This window comes from Lepidochelys kempii, chromosome 16 (genome assembly GCF_965140265.1).
Source record: "Lepidochelys kempii isolate rLepKem1 chromosome 16, rLepKem1.hap2, whole genome shotgun sequence".
NCBI classification, from domain to species: Eukaryota; Metazoa; Chordata; order Testudines; family Cheloniidae; genus Lepidochelys; species Lepidochelys kempii.
This window is the reverse complement of record NC_133271.1, coordinates 22,647,506-22,668,868: the sequence shown is the minus strand read 5'-3', so window position 1 is coordinate 22,668,868 and position 21,363 is coordinate 22,647,506. Positions and strand designations below refer to the sequence as shown.

At 48.3% G+C, this 21,363-nt stretch overlaps 1 protein-coding gene across 10 annotated transcripts in view; it reads left to right on the top strand.

Moving 5' to 3' along the window:
- Window positions 1-21,363, top strand: part of EGFL7 (EGF like domain multiple 7) — a 29,820-nt gene that overhangs the window by 370 nt on the left and 8,087 nt on the right. For 4 of the 10 annotated variants that reach the window (XM_073314778.1, XM_073314770.1, XM_073314779.1 and 1 more), the window contains exons 2-6: window positions 6,230-6,299; window positions 14,892-15,089; window positions 17,624-17,746; window positions 18,239-18,351; window positions 20,156-20,251. In XM_073314778.1, coding sequence (XP_073170879.1) covers window positions 15,010-15,089; window positions 17,624-17,746; window positions 18,239-18,351; window positions 20,156-20,251 — 412 coding nt within the window. In that variant the 5' untranslated portion in view covers window positions 6,230-6,299; window positions 14,892-15,009. Of the gene's footprint in view, window positions 1-812; window positions 1,441-2,974; window positions 3,054-6,229; window positions 6,300-6,349; window positions 9,518-10,680; window positions 10,842-14,891; window positions 15,090-17,623; window positions 17,747-18,238; window positions 18,352-20,070; window positions 20,252-21,363 lie in introns of those variants that run through there. The other 6 variants (XM_073314773.1, XM_073314772.1, XM_073314771.1 and 3 more) reach the window with 6 other exon arrangements.

The window sequence follows — 21,363 nt, the reverse complement described above, 5'->3', positions numbered from 1 at the left end:
AGCCTACTTTATCCCAGTAGCAACAGGCCAGTTCCTGAGGTCTCTCTCCAGTGGCTTCAACACGGCTTTGAACATCAGAGAACATGAGACCAGAGAAAGGAACTGAGAACCTCAGGGTCTGGCTCAATAAATAAAAAAAGTAATGACCCTTACAGCAAAGCAGTTTTTTAAAGCAACTATTGGCTTCTTTTGAGATGAGCCCAGTGTGCTCACATAGGGCCAACTCCGCTCTCCGTTACACTGGGGTAAATCCGGAGGAATTCCTTTGTCTTCAGCATTGCTGAGGGCAGAATCCAGCCCTTCGTGCAAATTTTTAATTTCACTTCGCCATCTCTCAAGCTGTTTGTCTTGAAAAGAGGAGTGATGGAGGTCAAATATAAGTTTAATTTATGTACTGTCCATGTACAGGTCAAAGTCTGGGTTTTAAGGCTGTGGGAGCAAACAGAGACAGTGACAAGAACTATACAGGTAGAGCTCATTGGTTTCCATAAAGTTACTTTCTTTCACTTTCCCCTCTGCCCCATATTGGTACAATGATTAAGATTGCTATTGGTACTGCATATGATACATGCATGTTGGTCCATAGCTCTACAGTGCAAATATGCAACCCTTTCTCCTCCCTCATCACCCTCATAACAATGATTCAAAGAGCTCTAATGCAAAGCTTATTACTAATCAGATCCAGTTGTTTTCGATTACCAATGCTAAAAAAGTCATTAGGCAAAATACAGCGCAGAATGATCCCTAGGGGCTGGGAACGTCCCAGAAATCTCAAATAGGGGCAGCATATCCTGGATATTTAGTGTGCTTCTATTTGCTGAGAATTATCTGATTCTGGCAAGCAAGAAGTCAAAGATCGTCTGAAGTTACTGCTATATAGCTGGGTGATTTCCATACTTTCTGCCCTGATTCCCTGAACTGACCTGAGGAGTTCTGTGTGCTGTTAAAGAGCTGTCACATTTCACCCCAGAGGGGGCTGCATTTCAGGGGTAGGTGATGTTACATCTCTACAGTGTGTGTGTGTAGCCATATACTGCCCGCAATCCAGGGCAGAACACAATGTGGGTGGGCGGTCTGTCTTTTGTCCTTAGTTTGGAGGGTACTTTGGGTGTCAGTTATTGTGATACTCAAAAGGTGGCTGGCACTGGAGATAGAAGATATACAGAAGTAAAATGTTAGGGAATGCTTTTTCATTGGGCATTTTTTTTCTGAGTGAAAAGACGATTTTGTCATGGTAATTGGATTAATTCACTAAGCAAAGAATAAAAGAACAAGGAATTGTAGGTGATGAGCTGATGGGCAAGCTTCTGACGCTCTCTTCATTGGCCCTGGGAAGCTGATTGCATGAGACAGCGACACAGATGTAGTGGCTGGACTCAGACCCCGTCCCCCATCATTAAATCTGGATCTACTGTGGATCACAGCGGAATTAGCAGTGGGGTAAGAAAACGCTGACTGTAACTAGTGTGTATATTTGTTTGACTTTTTAAACATTGTTCCCTGTGACCCACAGTCTAATTCTGGTATCTGAATTTGCACCCCTCAGTAATATCTGAGACCCAACTCCAGTGGGTTCCCCCACAGCTAATGAAGAGAAATTGAATCTCAAAGCTTGCTCATTTTGACATATTTCTTTATAATATGGATTTTGTGGAGGGGCAGTAGATTTACAAATTGCAGCAAAAGAAATCTAAGTCTCAATCAATATACATGGGCAATGTGACAGTAAGTCAATTCGGAGCATAAGGGGGGAGATTTAATGTGTGCCTTCAAAATAGACACAAAAGAACAAAAAAAAAGGGAATGAGGGGAGGGGAGAGAACGGATGGCAGAAAAAACAAACTGGAGAAATTAAAATGTTCCCATATTCAATCTCTCTCTGCCCTCCTCTCCCACTACAATACCCACCCTACAGTAATGGGAATTCCAGTATTCCTCACTGGTCTGCTTCTTGTAAAGCCAATAAGCTAGAAAAGCTCTACTTTGGTCCATGCTTATGTGCAATCACTTTCGAACCAGAAACGGTCTCTTAGAATCAAAGGATCATAAGAGAAAAATGATCTATTTTAAAATGATTTCTTCTTGAAGCAACTATTTGTTGGCAGAGGTGTGATTTAAGGACCAATTTAATCCATGCATGCAACTCAGCTTGATTCCCACAATGGATTGAGGGCAGTATATTTCCTTAGGGAGTAATTTGCTGGGTGAATGTACAGGAAAAAACATGGGGGCTGATTTCTCTCCTGACTTATGCCCATTTTACACTAGTGTAATTCCACTGAAGTTAATGGCGTGACTCTTGATTGATCCAGGTGCAATAGAGACCCGTGTTTTGTAAGTTTCTCTCTCTTGACTTTTATACAGTGACCATCACTGTCTCATCTAAATGTTGTGCAAATAATATGCAAGCATAAGTAATAATATATAAAAAACCTGGCTAAATAATAATATTAATGTTGCTCATACATTTTCTTTATGGTGGAGAAAATTAGACTGCAGTGAATTATTGCCATAGTATTTAATTATAAGAGGCCAGTCCTGAGGTCCTCACTCAGTGTTTGTCTTTACACCAGCAAAACATTTACCTATTTGCCTGAATAATGACTGTTGACTTTGCATCAGAGGTGCCCACAGCACCGGGCGATAGGTGAGCTCACAGGCTAAAGGCTATGGGCCAGGTTCTTATCTCAATTTCACTTGCTTTAAGTTGCACTGACTTCAGTGGAGCTACTCTGGATTTACACCGTGTAACTGAGATCAGAGTCTGGTCCACAGCAAGTGCAGTAGAGAACAGAATGGTGGGCAGTCTTTTTTCTTAGCAAACTTTGTGAAATAGGGGTTGCTCCTCTGTTTCCTTAATTTAAAAGACCCCTTTAAAAGTCTTCCAAGCATTCCAATTGGAAAGGTTTTCCCTAAAAAATGAAATGCTTGGTATCTTAAAAAAGAAGCACTAAAGAATCATTTGTTACTTTAGGTATCTGTTCCTGGAGCTATGCTGCATGCAAACCCCCCACTGCAGTCCAGGAGAGGTCATTGTGTAGAACAGCTACTGGGTCAGTCCTGATTTTGTAGCAAAATTGTTGCAAATATGTTTTAAGAATTTGCTTATCTATCTATCTATCTATCTATCTATCTATCTATCTATCTATCTATCTATCTATCTATCTATCTATCTATCTATCTATCTATCCTGCCCTTTACTGCCTCTAAGGCCACAGTTCAGGAAAGCACTTAAGCACATGTTTAAGTCCCATTGACTTTGTTGGGACTAGATGATCGGGGATGGATCATTTGATAAATTGCCGTGTTCTGTTCATTCCCTCTGAAAGACCTGGCACTGGCCACTGCCGGAAGACAGGACACTGGGCTACATGGACCATCGGTCTGACTCCAGTGTGGCTGTTCGTATTCTCTTATGTTCATGCCTTCCTGAATAGGGATAGTTTCCTGAATCAGGGCTTTAGTACTGCGTCTCCTATTGTGTCCCCTCTGTTAGTCATTCCTATCCATTTTTCATATATACAGGGCACCATTTTCTTTCAGAGCCACAAGTCCCTTGTGGACCTAGAGCCAAAGCCTGTAGTCCTCCCTCAGGGCCCTACTGCAGCATTTGCTGCACACCCAAAACTCTGATGTCACTGGGAACTGGGTGTGCAAGGGATCCAGGATCCTATCTTTATCCCACACTCAGCCTTCAGTGCCTAGGATCTCATGTCAGCTCTGCTGACGTCAGGGGGTTTATGTGAAGCAGTGTGCCTAGCATATTGCAGCACATGCTGGAAGAATCTGCACTGCAGGTGACATGAGGATGAGGGTGTGATAGAAGAATTTTACCCTTAAAATTTAACCTGGCTTTTAATTTAGAACTGATGCTGTAAAGCATTTGGAGTGTGGAATAATTAACATTTTAGTCTGTGGGGAAAGCAGCGTTGCCGTTCTAAGACTCTGCATTGGCAGACAGATTTCAACTTTTTTACAAATAAGAAGAGATGATGCAGGAATGTTTCCTTCTTGGTCTTGAGCCAAACAATAATATTAGACATAGCAGGAGTCCACTTTTAATGTCTGACGGGGTGCACCGTGGGTGAATCATCCAGACTATCAGTTTAGGGATGGTATCAAATTCAGATAGACTTAAACTCAAGAACTAAAAGACATGAACATTCTTTTCAGAAATTCTATAGCATTAACAGAGCAATAGGACAGATTTTCAGTGGTGTAAATTACCACAGCTCCATTTAAATTACGGGAGAGATCCCAGTTTACACCAGTTGAGGATTTGTGCCCAGATACTCAGTGGTATTTAAATAACTTTGAAGATCTGGGCGTTGGCCCGGTGAAGTGAATATTACAGTCCTGGGCACTGAATGCTTCTCCACAGACAGGGGATCAAATAGACTTTTATCAGTTTATCTTCAGTCCTGCCCTAGGTGACACTGATGTCAGTGAGAGTTTGCCTGATTAAAGATTTGTCCTAGAAAAAGGAGCAAAAATTCAAACATTTTAGCAATTAAAATAATTGCAAAATTATAAATTGCTGCAATGCACTTCAGAAATAATTAAGCAATAAGATAACAGAGAGCTTGAATTATGGTGTATTTATTCCTACCTTGTGTGTTGTTATTAGATATGAAGCTAAACGCTGTGTGCCGTGAATGCAGTTAGGTGTGAATTAATCCACTCTCATTCACACATTGGTATCTGAGTATGATTTTACACTTCTGTTACATAACTAAGGAATAATCCTGCAAAGCTGAGCACCTGCTACTACTCATTGACTTGAGGCTGAGGGTGCTTGGAACTTTACAGGATTGGGCCCCAAATTTTCCAGTCAAATGTTTCACCTTAAATTCAGATGCAGTTTGGCAAAGAGTGGTGTAGTGTAGTGGGTTGAGCACAGGCCAGGGCACCAGCAATTCCTGAATTCTATGCCTAGCTCTGACACTAACTTTTCCTGTGGCCTTTAGTGAGACACATAACCGCTCTGCCTCCATTTCCCCATCAGTAGAGCAGGGATAATATCGCTGACCTCCCTCCAAGGGATGAGATGAGGATTCATTGTGCATGTTGATAGAATTCCGCCCTAGGAATTCAAAGACAACTGAAATATTTGTCCATGGAGTTGTGTTTCTGTGTTTGTTGGCAGATTTTGAACACGTCTGAAAGTACTGTGGCTGGTATAACATAGTGCTTAGGGATGGGCACTGAGTATGTATAACATTGCTCAAGGATGAGTATTAGGGGTGGGATAACACTCGCTTTGCGGATGACATAGCATATTCCTAGGGGTGGGCCACTGAGAATGGCATAACATGCTGCATGGGGAAGCTATTGTGAAATAAACTAGGGTGTACTCTTATTCCACTTGGGGGGGGGGAGGGGAGGGGAGGGCTTTTTGTTTCCAAAGGGGATTACGCTAAACTGCCCAAAGGCAGTGCAGAATAAGAGCATACACATGGAGAGCTAGTGTAGAATGGCTATTCCGGGCTATTCCTCCATGCAGACGAGCCCTGGGGATGGGATAACACACTGCTTGGGGCTGTGTACTGATGCTTTAAAACTGGGATTTTCAAAGGAGCTTAAGGAAGATGGGAATTAAGCACCTAATTCAGCCTCACACATTGCTTTGGAATGACTTGGATACAGCATAACATAGTGCTTGGGGGATGAATACCAGCTCTGAGTTAGATGGTCCCACCTGGAGTTCTTTTGAATCAACATGTTCATTTTCCTGCCTATTTTATAACTGGACTTTGGGACAATCTAAAGTCACACAGGACCTGATTTTCCTCTGGTGCCAGGTTTAAACCAGTGGCACTCCACTGACTTTGGTGGGGATACCCCCAATTTCTACCAGTGTAAAGGATCCTGCTCATGCAAACCCCACAGAGAAAATGTGTCCTCCAGGACTTGCATTGCACAGAAAGAAAATGTACCATCCCAAGGACGGACGCTGTCCTACAACAGCGCCAGTCACTTCTTTCCATCCCTTCGCCACCAACACATGGTTGCATTTTTGTAGTGTGGTTCCATTATAAATATTCGCTAAAAGTGTGCATTGAGATTGGGCCTGATCCTGTACTCCTGCTGCCCCACCCAGATAGTCCGGAGGGAGAGCTGGGTGCACAAGGAATCCAAAAGCAGGCCCAGAATGATCAAGATCTGAATCAAGGAAATCATACGTCAGGAGAATGGCCGTGCATAACCGTGGTTTTATTTGTTCCGACAGTAAGAAATCATGGTGCCGTTTAAAGGAAGCATCCTCCGTTCATGACAAATGACTGATTTCAACAGATCAGGTGAGTGACACAGCAGTGAAATGAAATCCAACACCTTTATGGACAAGCTTTTCACTTGGCTAATAGAAATATCTTTGGAAGCAGAGTTCCATAGCAGGCACTGTTCATTTCCCCCAGGCAGTCGAGCTGCAATAATAGACTGTGCATTAAGGTTATTACTGTCCCTGTGAGGCTCTCGGGAAGGGCTGTCTGTGCGTTGAGTTTACGAGATTAAATGAGTTTAAATAATTCCCCAGGGGTAGATGGATCCAGACGGAGGAATAAAACAATTCCCGTTTCGTGCTTACATAATGCAAGATGCCACACAAAGGGGAGCTGCCTTTTCAATCAGAGCCAATCACCTTTTCCTTTGGTGGGGTTGCTTATCACCTTTGCTTGTGGGGATCCGGACTCCTCTCATGTGCTCGCTCCGTCCCATCACACGCAGGGCACCTCATTCTCCACGCCCCTGCTCCTTGTCATTTACACCAGGCCAAAGGGGGGATAACGTGCTCTCAAGCCACAACGGCGGGGCGAGTGCCTCGGCTGATGGAGCGAGGGCGCCAGCTGAGGATCTGGCTCGTTGTGTTTCACGCTCACTTGGCACGGGTGTCAATGAATGCACAGCAGCGGAGAATCAGCCTCTAGCTCCAACCTTCAGCTGGTGTGACTGTGGGCAGGGGGCAGCTGGGCTTAAATCAGCAGCCTGCACAACTCCCAGACAGTAGACGTGCCAGCAATTTCTGAGCTGCTGTTGTCTATTTCCCCTAAATGTCCATGTGCTAAAAAAAAAACCCCAACCCAAGCCAGAGGGTAACAAATATTCCCATGTGGACCATATCCTGACCTTCCTTCACACACCAGGCTCCTGCTGGCTTTGGGGGAAATTCTGTGGACGGCCAGGTGGCAGGAGACTGCGCTAAGTTGTTTTAGGAACAATAGCGCGACTTTGCTCTAATTCCTTATGAGGAAAGATAGAAACAAAGCAAATCCTGGTTTGCACAAAGGGACTGAACAATTGTCTTTGATAATTGACCAACACATCTAACAAAATAACATGCAAAGTGAGGAAGTCTGTGGACAGCTGGGCCATTAGGCTTGATGTGTTCCTTGTAGTGAAACTGGGTTAGAGGAAATGAAAATGCACCAGGGACACATTTGGGCCCTAGCATTTAGGCTTTTATCTTATTCTGTTGTGTAACGTCATGTGTAAGGAGCTGATCCTGCGAACTGCTGAGCACCCCTGTCTTCACTAGAACTGGGCCCTCTGCCCTTGAGCTTTGATGCCTGGTTCTTGGAGTGTCATAGGATTTGTTAGGTCAGATTTATAGGTAAAAATTAGATCGACCTAGCTACCTGGCTCAGGGCTGTGAGAAATGTCGCGCCTCGTGCGACACTGTTAAGTTGACTCTTTGTAGACATGCCTAAGTTGAAGGAAGAATTCTAGCGTCGACTTAGTTACTACGTCTCGTAGAGATGGATCAACCGTGTAGGTGGAACAAGCCCTTCCGACACTAGGGCACTAGAGCGGCACTGTCAGTGGCCGCAGCCCTGGCTGTCCTGTAGACGTACCCTGAGATGTGTTGGTAATTTGGAGAGTTCTGAAGGCTATTTCACTGACTCTCAGACCAGAATTCAAATTCCCTTTAACTCATTCTTAGTGTACAAGCCACTCCGATTAATAATGGCATTCCTCGGTCATGCACCTGAGACATCCAGACCTTCACTGCTGCTTTTGGGTACCTCAAAAACCACTAGAAAGAGTTTTCCAAAGTTTTGCGAAGAGAAACAAATTGGCTTCTGAGCCTAATCCCTTGTGCACTGAGTCTCAGCCTACACTGAACTGAGTTATCAACCTCTGGAAAGAGAGATTTGAAAAAAAAACAAACACTCACAACCCAACCCTTTAATCACAATGACATAATTGGGACCACTTGGAAATAAAAGGCAGAATTAACACCCCCCACAAAACAAAACAAACAAAAACACCCCACCCTGCTATTTCCATGAAGTAGGGAGCAAACATTGCTCTAAAGTGCATTGAGAACACATGTGACAAACACATGGTTTAGTTTTGCATTCTGCGGGGGGAACATGTTAACCCGAAAAAGCCCTACCCCACCACGGGATGAACTCTTCTCTCTGGGGAAGCAGCAGTCTACACACCAGGCAACTCGATCGAGTTGGATGGAGAGCAATTTAACCCACCCAAGGAAACAGAACAGAAGGCAATTTAAACCACCCAAGGCAACTAACCCCCAGAGCTTTCAAATTGCGATTGGCTTTGAGATGGGTGGTTTGCTTGGCGCCCCCTAGCGAGCACGACAGGCAGGTGAGCAGTTTAGGTTTGGACACTCCGTGGCATGCTGGAGACCTAATCCTCGAGCCACCCTCACGCCCGTGTCCGTGCAAGGCGGCTGGGTGTGCTGTAGAGCTTGGCATTGGCAGGCTGGCTAGCAGCTGTGTTGAGGGGACCCTAGACAGGGCTGATCGTTGACAGAGGAGCCAGGAAGCGCTCACGAGCCCAGAATTCAGTCTCATTCGCCACCCCCTTGTGCAATCCGCAGCGAGGGGTGCGCTGGCTGGATCGGAGCGCACGTTGCTTCCCTGGGAAGGGGGTGATTTTAGAAACCAGTTCAGGGTACCACGCGTGGGGGGGCAGCCGCGGAACACGCACCCCGCTGGGATTCCCCCTTCACCCTGCTCCTCTTTGCACGGCCCTGCCCCGCTGTGATGGGTAAGCAGTCACCCCCAGGGCACGATCCGGATTCCGGACCCCTGCTGAGACTACCCAGAGAGGTAACCCCGGAGGTGACCATTAGGCGCAGGTGCAAAGGCGAGGGAGGATTTCCCCCTCCCCTGGGGGGGGGTCGGGAGAGGCTGCAGGTGGACCCCCCCTGGTAGGGGGTGTTTCCAGCCGCAGGGGGAAGGGGAGGCTGGGTCTTCCTTGGTGCAACGTGGATTCTCCCCCGAAATGCTTTGTGGGTTTCACTCCCGCGGTGCAGGGCTCGGCTCTGATCCTTTCCACGAGCTCATTGGATTAAGAGGCGAGGGACGCGGCAGAGCCCCGGGGGGAAGGACATGCAAAGGGGCTACAGACTGCGGGCTGGTCCGACAAGGAGGCAAAAGCTGGGGGCTGGGGCTCCTGCGTGTGCGCAGCTACTGTGGGGCAGGCGAGCTCCGGGAGTTCGCGCTCTCTCCCTCTCTGCAAATTCGCCTTCCTCGGAGCGGCAGGGAAAGTAAGTAGGCTGGAAATTGGAGATTGTAACTTCGTGGCTGAGCCCCGGGTTTGCAAACCGCTCTGACCAGGGGGCTGCAAAGTTTCGACTCACGTGCGTTGAGGTCTCTGCCCCCCCCCTGCTTGCTTTGCAATTCGGATTTCTTTGCACGCGCTGTGTCTGCTGGGTCTAACTTTGTGGGGGAAGCCTCCTCCTTGCAAAAAGGCAGCGATGGTGGTTGGGAGGGAATGGATGCACTGGGTTATTTGCAAAATCTTGACGCGCTTCGGCAGGAGGGGTACCCAAAGCGGCAGGAGCAGACCCGAAAGGGGCGAGCATAGGGGCCAGGTGGTGGTGGGGGGCGGGTTTGCAGAGATGCAAAGGTAGTGGCATCAGGACCTGCGCCGGCATCACAGATGCCCCTGCACCCAGTCATCCCAGACGCGTGGCTGGATCAGCCGGAAAGAAACTGAGCTGGTGACTTGGCCTGCCCTGATGGAGCCCCTAACATGGGGTCCCCCCTAGCAGGGTTACCCTGGGTCACTGGGTCCGCAGCGCGCGCCCACGCCGGCAACAGTTGCCTTGTCTTTTGCAGGGGAGCTCGGAATAGCTCCAGGGGTCTGTTTGACCCTTAGGAAAGGGCCCCCTCTAGCGGCTCTGAGACTGAAATGCCCAAAGGAGGGGAGGCAGCGAGATGGACAACTCCCTCGTTCAGGAAGTTGATGGCTGTTGACAGTTGTCTTAAGTGGGTGACTGACCTTCAGGGTTGACAATCTTAGCAGAATCCTGTAGCGCTTGCAGAAGGAGACACGTCTTCCCTGTGTGCCACAAGGGCAGATGTTAGAGTCATCTCTATTTTAAAAAAATGGCTAATTTAGAAAAAGATTTGTTCAAATTCTTAACCGGACACCCCAAAGTTTGGCAAAGTTTGGATCTGAGCTGGGGCTCATCTGAAATTTTTGTCTATCTATCTGTCTATCCATCTATCTAACCCCATCCACCCCTTCTTTCTAATCTTATCTATCTATCTATCTATCCCCATCCACCACATCCATCTATCCCCATCCAGCCCCTCTATCTATCCATCCCCATCCACCCCCCCCATCCCCATCCACCCCTTCTCTCTTTAGCATCACTGACTGCAGGATCTTGTCCTAATATGCTTACTGAATATGACATTTCAGCTGCACAGTACCCTACTGCAGAGGCCTGTGGAATACTAATGAGCCCCAGCACCTGTCCTGGCAGACTGGAGGAAGAATTGCCATGAGTAGTTTGGGGGTCCCTGAGAAAGTTGCTCTGTCTCTTGCTCAAGTCCCGAAGAGTTTGAATTACACATCTCCAGGTAGGATCGGGGCACTCCCGTGATGGGAACATGACTCCCAGAAGTCCCACATGACGAATGTCAGAATGGATCCTTCAGGAATGTTTTCACGCCCGGAGGTGAATGTGAGCTGGGGGGGGCTGAACCCTCCTGCGCCACTTAGAAAATAGTCCCCGACACAATGATTCAATAATAGACGTTAGCCGGTTCTTGGGTTTCAGCTACAGAGCTGGCGAAAGTAGGACAGCTGACACACAACATGTGATAATGTTTTCTGTTGGCTCCCGCAGTAGTTTAGGGACCAGCTCTGAGGGCAGGAGTTTTAGCGTATATTTTTGGATAGAAGTCAGATGCAACCACTGGAATCATATTTGGCTACAGGCGCTCATATTACAAGGCTTTGGTGCTTCCTAGCATTTCAGGAGCATAGAGCTACATACAGTAGCTTTATATGAACAGAGCAACGTACTTTACATTATAAAACATGAGGCACTGTTGAGATTAGAGAGAGTGTGCAAAAATGTATTGTGTTGGGGTTTTGTTCTCGTCACACACAGATTTTTCTGGGACATAAACAGGAAAAGCATTGTTATCGCTGCCAATCATTTTAGAAAAGAGATCAGAGAAAAGACAGCGCTAAATTACAATTTGACAAACAAGCATTAGGCGTCTTCTGCAGCTCTCAGGGGTCCTGGCTTCCTATGTGCATTAAAATGTGTAGAACAGCTCTAATTTGATCAAGATTGGATCTTGAGCTGACGTTGAACAACCCTGATTTTAAAACACTGTGGAGGCGGAGATACAGTCTGACGGGTGAGGGGAAAAACAATCCTGTTTTAGAGTCTTTGATTTTTAAAAACAGAACAAAACAAATTGTCCTTCTGGACCCAGGCCTCTTTGCCACCCCCACGCAGGCAAAACTCCTACCTCCATCAGTGGAGTTCGGTCGAGATGATCTTCGGGGTTTGATTTCGAACGCGGAATTCAGTCTCGTTGAAGAAATACCATTGGCATGGAGGATTATGATTTCACTGAGAATTTGCACCCTGCTCTAGCCTAGGTGAGGTTGGAGGGAATTAGAACGGCTTGGGTGGTCTGATGACCCTCCTAAGATGTCTCCCTGTGCGCTGAGGTGTGCAAAAGGGTTTTCTTTCCTTTCCATTGGTGGTTGACGTTCTTATTTCTGTAAATGAACCTAAGCTTGATTCCTTGTGGAGGCCAGCACCACAAATTACTAACTAGAGGGTGAATTTGGCGTAGGCAGCCAGCGCAAGCTCTGTGCAGCATCTGAGCAGGTGTTTTGTCACCCATGGTGGAAAAGATTTTTGGCCCCTTTCCTTCCCCCCACCCAAAAGGGGCAACAAAACAACTTGGTGGTGATTTGGCACCAGTAACGGGGTGGCTTGCCCCATGGGCTGGAGAGCCTAGGGCTAAGCCAGCCCTGAATACAGGATGAGCCCCACCTGAATGAGATCAAGTAATTCCCTATAAAGAGCAGCAGGGGGCTGCAGTGAAGTGGGGGGATTCCTTGGGCAACAGAAGATGAAGGAGCTGCAGCTGGCTTGAAGAAGCTGCTGTTGGGAGCAAGTTTGGTTCCTGGGAAGCCATTGAACTGTACTGGGGTTGGGTCAGAATGTGCTTAAGGAGTGAACACATACATTCAGCTCCCAGGTGGGGAATGTGTTAATTTTCTTTGGAATGGTGATTGTTTAAGGAGCCCTGGAGAAGGGGAAAACAGAGCCAGGGCACTGCACGTGCCTTCCCCCCCCCCCGCCCCGGCCACGAGGGGGCGCATGGGAAGCAGCCAACGCTATCAATGATCCTAAATACAAACTATTTAGGATTAATCAGACCAAATAGGGTGATGTGATGGCAGCCTCTGTGCCTTTACAAGAAGAGGGAGGTTTGCTTGTCAGCCTTCTGATGGAGTCTGCGGTGCTGTTTTGGGGCCAGGTGACTGTAAAGTCCTTTCTGGCCTTCAAATGCATGGATCTAGTCCACGGAACTGTCAGGGGTGAAACTGAGCTCAGGTTTTTAACCAGCTTCAAGCCATCCGTCTCTTTCTCAATTGCTTCTGTGGGCCGTTTCCCTCATGTTCTCTAGGGGCCCAATCCCGTGCCTGGGCATCACTGCATTTGTCCTCTTCAAGGATACAACCTGCCTGCTAATATGGGTCCCCTCATTGGCTGTAGATGACCTAATCCAGCCGTACCTTGAGCAAGAGTGTTTGAAGCGAGAGCCTGTGTTATCTTTTCTATAGCTCTTGCTCCTCTGATCTGGACCTCACTTTCCCCTCTGCTCCAGACCTTCCTCGCTGCTTCTGACCTCTTCCACGGTACCTCTGGACATAGGATCCAATCCATGAGGAGTTGGTTTGTGTCCCATCACCATTATTAGCCATGTGGCCACCTTGCTCTGCTTTGAACCAGATGCTCAGTTGGCGTTGCACCGGGTTTCAGTGGAGCTATACCAGCTGGAGAGCTGGAAATTCTTCTAAAGAAGTGCCATGACACGAGCCTGGATCATTCCAACTCTATTTCCAGCCTTGATTTCCCCTTTAACAAGCTTTTCACTATATCAATGTGATATCGCATTTCCATGGGGTTGTTTCTTATTAAGCTTGTGTCTCCCAATAAAAGTGATTTGTTTCAGAGAGTACAGTCAGAAAGGCTGACCCTCTTTCATTGTCATGTATTTGATTTGTTGTTTTTCTCCCTTTAACTTCCATCACCTGGAGGTCAATGGATTGTTTAAATTAGATATCATTATTGACCCGCTAGAACGCTGCCTTATGTATTTGCCTTCTGCAAGCAGAATCAATGCCTCTTTGTTCCCAACTTGGTTAGTATTGGCTTTGCAGAGAAAAGATTCAGCCTTCTAAAGCCCTGGAGAGGACCCTTGTGTTTAAGAGGGAATGAGACCTGATTTCACTATTTCATTTAGTGAGACATGTGCGGCTTTATGATGCCATATATATTGCAGACCTTTGTACTGGCCTCCCTGTCTGGCACTAGTATCATTCTGAAATATGCCACAGCTCAACAAGCCATTTACTCTATTCCTCGAAAAAGAAAAGCTTCTTAAACTTGTGGGTTTAGAAACTTGTGAGGCCAGATTTTCAGAGGGTGAAGATCAGTGTAATTTCACTGGCTTCATTGGAGCGATGTGGGTTTTTATGCCAGCAGAAGTTTTGACCCAGAAGTACTTAATGTGAATCAGATGCGAAATAACAATAACCCTCTCTAATTTTTTTAAGCACTTTTACATGGAACACCCTTCAGGCTCAGCTCTGTTACCTTCTTTTCTTATCCTTGCTGGTACATGCACAATGGTTTGGTATCGGAAGGCTGCTGAACATGCTGGGTTGTCAGTGCAGAGTGACTTGGGAGCTGCAGGCTGCATGGGTGCTTTGTTATTGTAGGGTTGGTTGTGAGCGTTGGCCGGACATACTGGTTTGTTATTACAGGGCGACTCGCTCGTGAGGGCTGGGCTGCACATGCTCCGTTGTCGTTGTAGGGTTACTTGTGAGCAGTGGGTGGCCGGCATTAGTGATGTTTGTTTATTTTAAAACCCATCAGGGGGACTGCTATCCTAATGTTACTAATCGTGCAGTAACAACGAGGCCGTGCTAGAGGCTGTACAGACAAATAAGAAATGCCAGTCCCTGCCCCAAAATGCTTAGGGTCAAACGAGACAAAGGAAATATTTTTATCCCCAGTGCCAGATGGGGCACCTAAAGTGATTTGCCCCAGGTCACACAGGGAGATTTTGGCTGAGCTGGGTATTGAACTCAGATGGCATGAGTCCCAAGCCAGAAACAACACCATGAAATTATTGTTTTTGCTGCTTCACTTTTAAAACCTACTTAGCTCCCACTGTATCATTGTAAGAGCATATCCCGCATTGCTTTGCTAGCGCACAGCAGGGAAATTCCTAGTCCCTTGGAGTGAAAGCAGCAAAACACCTTGCTCCCCTGTGCTGTCTTTTTCGATAGGGCCAAAGGGGGCTATTGAAATGTCACCGTCCCAGAAAGGACGCTGCTTGGTAAGGTCATTATTCTTTTGGTTCCAGGATTCCCCACTGAAGAGAGACATGCAGTAAGAGCCAGTGCTTTCCACTGAAGAGTGACACCCCTTCATGCCACACAATATCGCACAGCAGGAAAGAAAGAGCCAGCAGAGGACAGGAAATGCAGAGAATCAGCTGCCTCCTCACGGGATTTGTCTTAATCCTTGGTGTGACCAGCACTGAGCGTTTTGCCCAGTCAGGGTAAGCCTCTTCTTTGTCCATCCTTCAGAAGTCTGGCTTGCCGCATGCATACCGCTGGGCTTCTCTGCAAGCCACAATAAGGATTGGCCTTTCAGGGGGCCAGGCTCAAGGAGACATGAAAGGCCAAGTTCAGCCAGTCTGCTGCACATGAATGAGCCTCTTTCTAGGTGTGGGGACAGGCAAGAGACAACCTTGAAGATGCTTCTTGGGGTAGTGTAGGTGTTAGCAAGCGTTTGTGGTGTTTGTTTGCTGCGTCCATAAAGCAGAAAGCCATCCAAATACATTCAAGCTTATTGGTCTAGGTCCATGCAGCATATACAAAGAGAGTATCTTTGTCACTTGACTTGGGGAGTCAAAAAGCTAAATAGAGCACACACAGCTAAAGATTTCTTATTGTGTCTTTAGTGCACACTCCTGCATGCATAACACCCCCTTCAAGCATAAGTGCAAACACACTACCAACACACCCACCAGCATGCATTCACACACACTTACACATTCCAGATGCACCCCCCAGCCCGTACACATGTATATATGCACGCACACACAAATGACTGGTTCACCACGTTCAATATCCTGCCACAAGGAGCAGCCAATATGAGAGGCATCAAACTAGGGCAACATCTCATACCCCTAACTCAGCAATGCTGTAGATGGTGGAACAATTCCTTCCTGACCACCGTGCAATCAGTTTGTGCCTTGAAGCATGGGATTTGATGTCCCCTATCTTTGATCATGCATAACTGCTGTTAATATTGTTATTAGAGATGGGTTTGAACCAAACCCCTGGATCAAAACACTTTGAACTGGGGGGAAATTCAGATTTGGATATAAGCTGGGCAACGAGCCCTCAGCTCTCTAATGGGTCAAAACAGCATCCCAGCTCCAAAGCAAAACTTCCCCCTGACTGCCATCTTAAAATTTAGGGAAGTCTGGATTTGACTCCCCTCCTCCCCGAGTTAACTCATTTCCCACTAACTTTGGAAATATTGATATCTGGACCCCAGTTTTGTAGTTCTGACCTGTCTCGTATGGTTTTACAGTGAATGACCCAGCCCATTGCTACAGTATTGAATCTTTTGCAGTCCTGTAGTAAGGAAGTCCACAAGCTGAATCTCTCTGTCTTGTACGCACACACACGCGCACACACGCGCGCGCGCACACACACACACACACAAGGCTGGCTGCTGATATACATACACACAGCCAGAGTAGATAGATCTTTATAATAATGTCAGCAAAACTGCCTCTTTCATACCATTAATCCAGCAGGATGAAATGAGTTATCCTGAGTTAATGGAAGGCATCTGGTATCAGTGTTAATTTTCAGCACTTTAGTTCAAGTTTCTAATTTGTCTGGGAAGCTGCCACAAATAATCGAGTTTCTTAATGGGCTTCTACTCCAGAGGCTAAGATCTGTGCCAGACAACATCCAGCTGAACAGAACCTCGCAAGCTGGCAAAAGGGTGCAAAAATCTTTAACCAAGAACTCTTTGGATGTGAATTTCATGAACCTTTTACATTGTGTGTGTGTGTGTGGGGGGGGGGGGGGGGGGAGAGAAGATCCTGATCTCAGCAACCCCGGTGCAAATTTAGAGCTACTTAGTGGAAGGGATTTTACCACACTGAACAGAATCTGGTCCTTGCTGTTGATTTTTGTCATCACCTAGGTGTTGTTTTTCAGTGCTGTCACGGTCTCGGAACGAAAACAAATCAAAGGCCAGCTAAAAAATAAATGATTTTTCTTACAGCGTTGACATGTCCCCTTTAATCTGCTGTTCAGGGGAAAATGATTCCCCCCACTAATAGATTTGGATTCCTCTCCTTTGTACGGTAATTTTACAGCAGCCTGTGTAGGCCTCTGTTCTGAGACCTTGCATGCAGTCACCCAGCAGCCCGTTCGCTGCGGATACCTGTTCCCGACATTGGAATGAGTGGCATTGTTTTCAGGGAGATTGGAGATGGCCAGCCAGGGTGCCTGGATGCAAACTGTAGAGTAGCTTTGCAGCTCTGAGGGGGGAAGGGAGCGAACCTGCGGGTGTAGAACCTCGTCGAGATATGTGTAGAATATAAACTCTCAGTTGCGTGAGGCCTGCTGCAGTGGGGCAGGATATAGAGCTGATATTCAAGGGATTTACTCATGTTAAGTTTTGGAAGCCCCTATCAGCTCCTCTTCCCAACTGCACCCCAATAACTCTGCTCCAGTAAATGAGGAATTACGGGGGCCTTAGCAATTGCATCTTAACTGACCCTCTGTGAGGTTCTTGGCCAGAATCTCTGCTAGTGGAAATTGGCACAGCTCCATTGGAGGCATGGGGCCATTGACACTAGCTGAGAATCAGGTCCCTCAAGGGCCAAATGCAGCCATGGAGTAAGAGGGTACAGTTGCATAGACGGAGCTGGATTTGGCCCCATGGAGGGGTTTTCAGAGCACATTCCTTACCTGCATTCCTACACCTGCCTTTGGGCCTGATTCCCCGTTGCTTTATGCCTGTCGCTTTCACTTTGTGTGGGACACGATGCCTTCTGTCTAGCCGCAGGGTGTGCTCTGTAGAGATGCAGAAGAGAGCCGCTTCGTATGTGGAGTCCCATGTGCAGCCTGTCTACCAGCCCTACCTCACAACGTGCCAGGGACACTGGCTCTGCAGTTCGTACAGGTGAGGAGAGCAGCCTGCTTCAGGGAATGACGGGCGCCATTGCTGCAGACAGACAGGTGGCATCTGGCATAGCCAGTCTACTCCGGGGTTGGATTACAGTCTCCGGGAAAGCTGAGGACAAGGATTCGCCCAGAGACACAGCATCTCCCCGGGGTGCTTGTTCAGAGGTGTATAAGGAGCGATCACCCCTGCACACTAAAGGGAGGAAGACCATTCCCTGGTACCCCTGTTGGGAAAGACAGCAGTACTTGAATCTTGGGTGCGGGCCTGGCCCCTACTCCTGGGAGCATGTGGGCAGGGAGGGATAGGGAGTCGGCAGAGCCAGGCTGGCACAACAGGGGAAGTAAGTGGCAAAGGGATGACCTGGTTTACTCCCTAACCCTAGGAGCAAGGCAGGGGAAGGATTGTGACTCTCCCCAGGGTGAAGCAGTCGGCTTTCTCCGCACCCCATATGGGCTCAGTCCCTAACTCCTTTCCTGAACCTTATTGCAGAACCACATACAAGGTTGCCTATCGCCTGGCCTACAGGAGGTTTTCCCAGCCCATGTATATGTGCTGCCCCGGATGGAGACGGGCAAATGCCCACGCAGTCGGATGCAGCAAAGGTAAATGAGTGGCAGAGAGAGAAGAATATGGATCGTGATGAGATTGCAGCATCTCCCCTTTGGTGCCTTGGTCCTGCTCTCCCTTACACTGGTTTTACACCTGTCTTTTTTCATTGATGTCATTGGCTTTCTGCCTGATCTACACTGGTGTAAAAAAGAGCAGAATCAGTCCCATAGCCTTGAGAGGGACAGCTACAGCCTGGCTTGAGCACCGACCTGGGAGTCCGGAGATGGGGATTTTGTTCCTGACTTTGCCATTGACTTGGCAGGGGCCAATCACACCCTCTTGGAGCCTGAGCTCACCCATCCGTAACACAGGGATTGTACCTACTACCCCCATGTTGGCAAAAGGGTTTGTGCTTTGAGATCTCTGAATGAAAAGTATGGGCGTGGATCTCCTAGTACAGAATGCTGGTGAGAAGGAAACACAGTGCAGCTGGTGGAAAGGAAATACAGTGCAGACAGGGGCTGTTAACACCCTGCCGAGGGCTCTCAGCGCCTCTCTGATCACAACCTCTGTGTGCCTCAAAAGCCTATCCAGTCACTGCCCTTGTTACCAGATCTGTCTGAAATTAGTGTAATTCGCTCTTGTACTAGGCAGGCACTTTTCCTTCCAACATCCGCCTGTGAGAACAAATCGGTTTCAATTAGCCATTCATTTATAGCCTTGCTTTGCTTGCCTTGTGCATATATCGCTTTATTAGCTTGGCGTATACCAGAGGAGAAATTAATAAACCCTTTCCGCATAAATCAGCGGTAATGGAACAGCTCTGCTTTTCAGGGGAAATAGTGATGAACAGCGCAAAGGGAATGCCAAGCACATCAGAGGCTGATCTCTTACTAGATCAAACCAGACTGCGATATACTAACGCTTCCCAGAGCCTGTCACTGATTGAGAGCTGCTGCAGGCCCCCTCTTCACCCCCCCCCCACCCCACTTCCTTCGCAGACTCTAAAGATGTCTTCCTCTTTCCAGGGCTGGAATGGGTTAAGCTACAAATGAAAGACTGTTTATTGCACAAGTGGAAAGGCTTTCCAGGCATCACCTCAGTGCCATTCAAGACACCGTCCTAGATCTGTTGCTTCATTTGATGAGCTCCCGGAGTTATTAGAAGGCTGTATGAAAATACTGAGTTAGGCTGACCAGACAACAAGTGTGAAAAATCAGGACGGGGGGGGGGTAAAAGGAGACGGTAGAAGAAAAAGCCCCAAATATCAGGACTGTCCCTATAAAAGCGGGACATCTGGTCACCCTATACTGAGTTTCTGGGGCTGATGTCTCCTTTCTGATCTGCTCAGGGATCTCTGACCAACTCTGGGCCGGATTGCGAACCTCTTACATCCACTGGGAGCAGCTATTTGCACACGTCGTCTCGTTGCTGGCCCATGGGATCGGGGCGTTCACAGCCTTTGCCCTCTGTGAGTCACGGTGGTGTATTCTACCGCTTGTCTCACGCAGAATGCCCGTCAGCCTCACTGGACGTGCTGAGCGTAATACAGATCTGATTCACATGGAGGCTGTGGCATTCACGGGGTGGGGTCCTCAGCTGGTGGCAAGGGGCCGTGCGACACTGATCTTAACGGAGCTATGGGTATTGACAGCTGCTGAGGATCCGGCCCCATGGTTTCACTCCCCTTTAACAGTCTCCTGACTTCTGCTGGTGGCACAAAGACATGGACAGGAGTTCTCAAGTGTGTAATAAAATCTCCCCGACAACAGGAATCCGCAACGGTGGGAGCTGCATGTGGCGGAGGCCCGGACATTTGCCTCGGCAATATGGTGACCGTGCGTTACTGTTTTACAGCCATTTGCAGGGTGCCCTGTCAAAATGGAGGGAGCTGCTCAGCCCCAGACAGATGCACCTGTCCCCCAGGCTGGAGGGGGAAATCCTGCCAGACAGGTAACAGCTCTGGTTTCCCTGTTTTGTATTTCTGTATCTTCCCTGGGATTCCCTTTGCCAGGGCGATGGGAGCGGGGCGGGGCGGGGGGGGGGGGCAGCGGAATATAGCAGGTGACCCGTAGACGGTGATTTGCTGTGGCTGCCAAGAATCTCCTGGATAGGCCAGTGGCACTGTGAAGCGCACCCAGGCCTCATGGTTTCCTCTGTTGGCTCTCAGCAGGGAGTGAACCTGAGCCATGCACCACCAACGTCCCAGGCTGTGGGCTGAGAGAGTAACTCCATGCTCTGTTAGCTGCCAGAGAGTCTTTACACGGACCTGCCTGCAAAGGTGGACCCAGCACGCTTACCCCACCCGTGACACCAGCTGCATGGTGCCTCCATTCCATGCTTTTGGTCAGCCCCTCCGCGAGGCATCAGCACTGGACCCGACGCATGTAATGGGCCATCAGGCATCTTCAGCAGCTTAGTGCTGCCCTAGTCCTTGTGCCTTCACCCATGGTCAGGCCAGGTGCTTGTGCAAAAGACGCTCCCTGCTTCCTCGTGGGTGAGCCCCGTCATTTAGAACAAGGGCTGCCTTCCCAGGGGCGTGGGCATTGTCGATCATGGGCAGCGCTGGGGGAGGGATGATAGGACTGGCTCGTGGATCTGGGCTCTGGCACTGGGTGACTTTGGGCAGGTCACTGGACTTCTCGCTGACAGCAAAGGTCTGGGGGCAGCGTGGGGAGGGGAAGCGCTGTTTCGTGCCCACAGCTCCCACAGACCAGCAGGGAGGGCTTGGATGGTGTAACACTGTTGACCCAGCAGAGGGAGGCAGAAGCTAGCTTGTAGCTGGCAGATTGGGGTAAGGCATTCGGGTTGCTTGGTGGATTGGGGGTGTGTGTGGGGGTGCTAGCTGTGGGAGATGCGCTGGAGGCCTTCCCTCCATTCCCTCCCCCTTCTGCGAGTGCTGCGGCTGGATGCCATTGAAAAGCAAACAGGCCAGAGCCTCAGCTGGGGTAAATGGGTGACGCGCCCGTGATGGGGGGGGGGTGCTCGGCTGCTTTACACCACTTGAGAATCTCTCCCTAAATGGCCTTTCCTGCTCACTTTATTCGAGAAGCCTCATTTTGGGG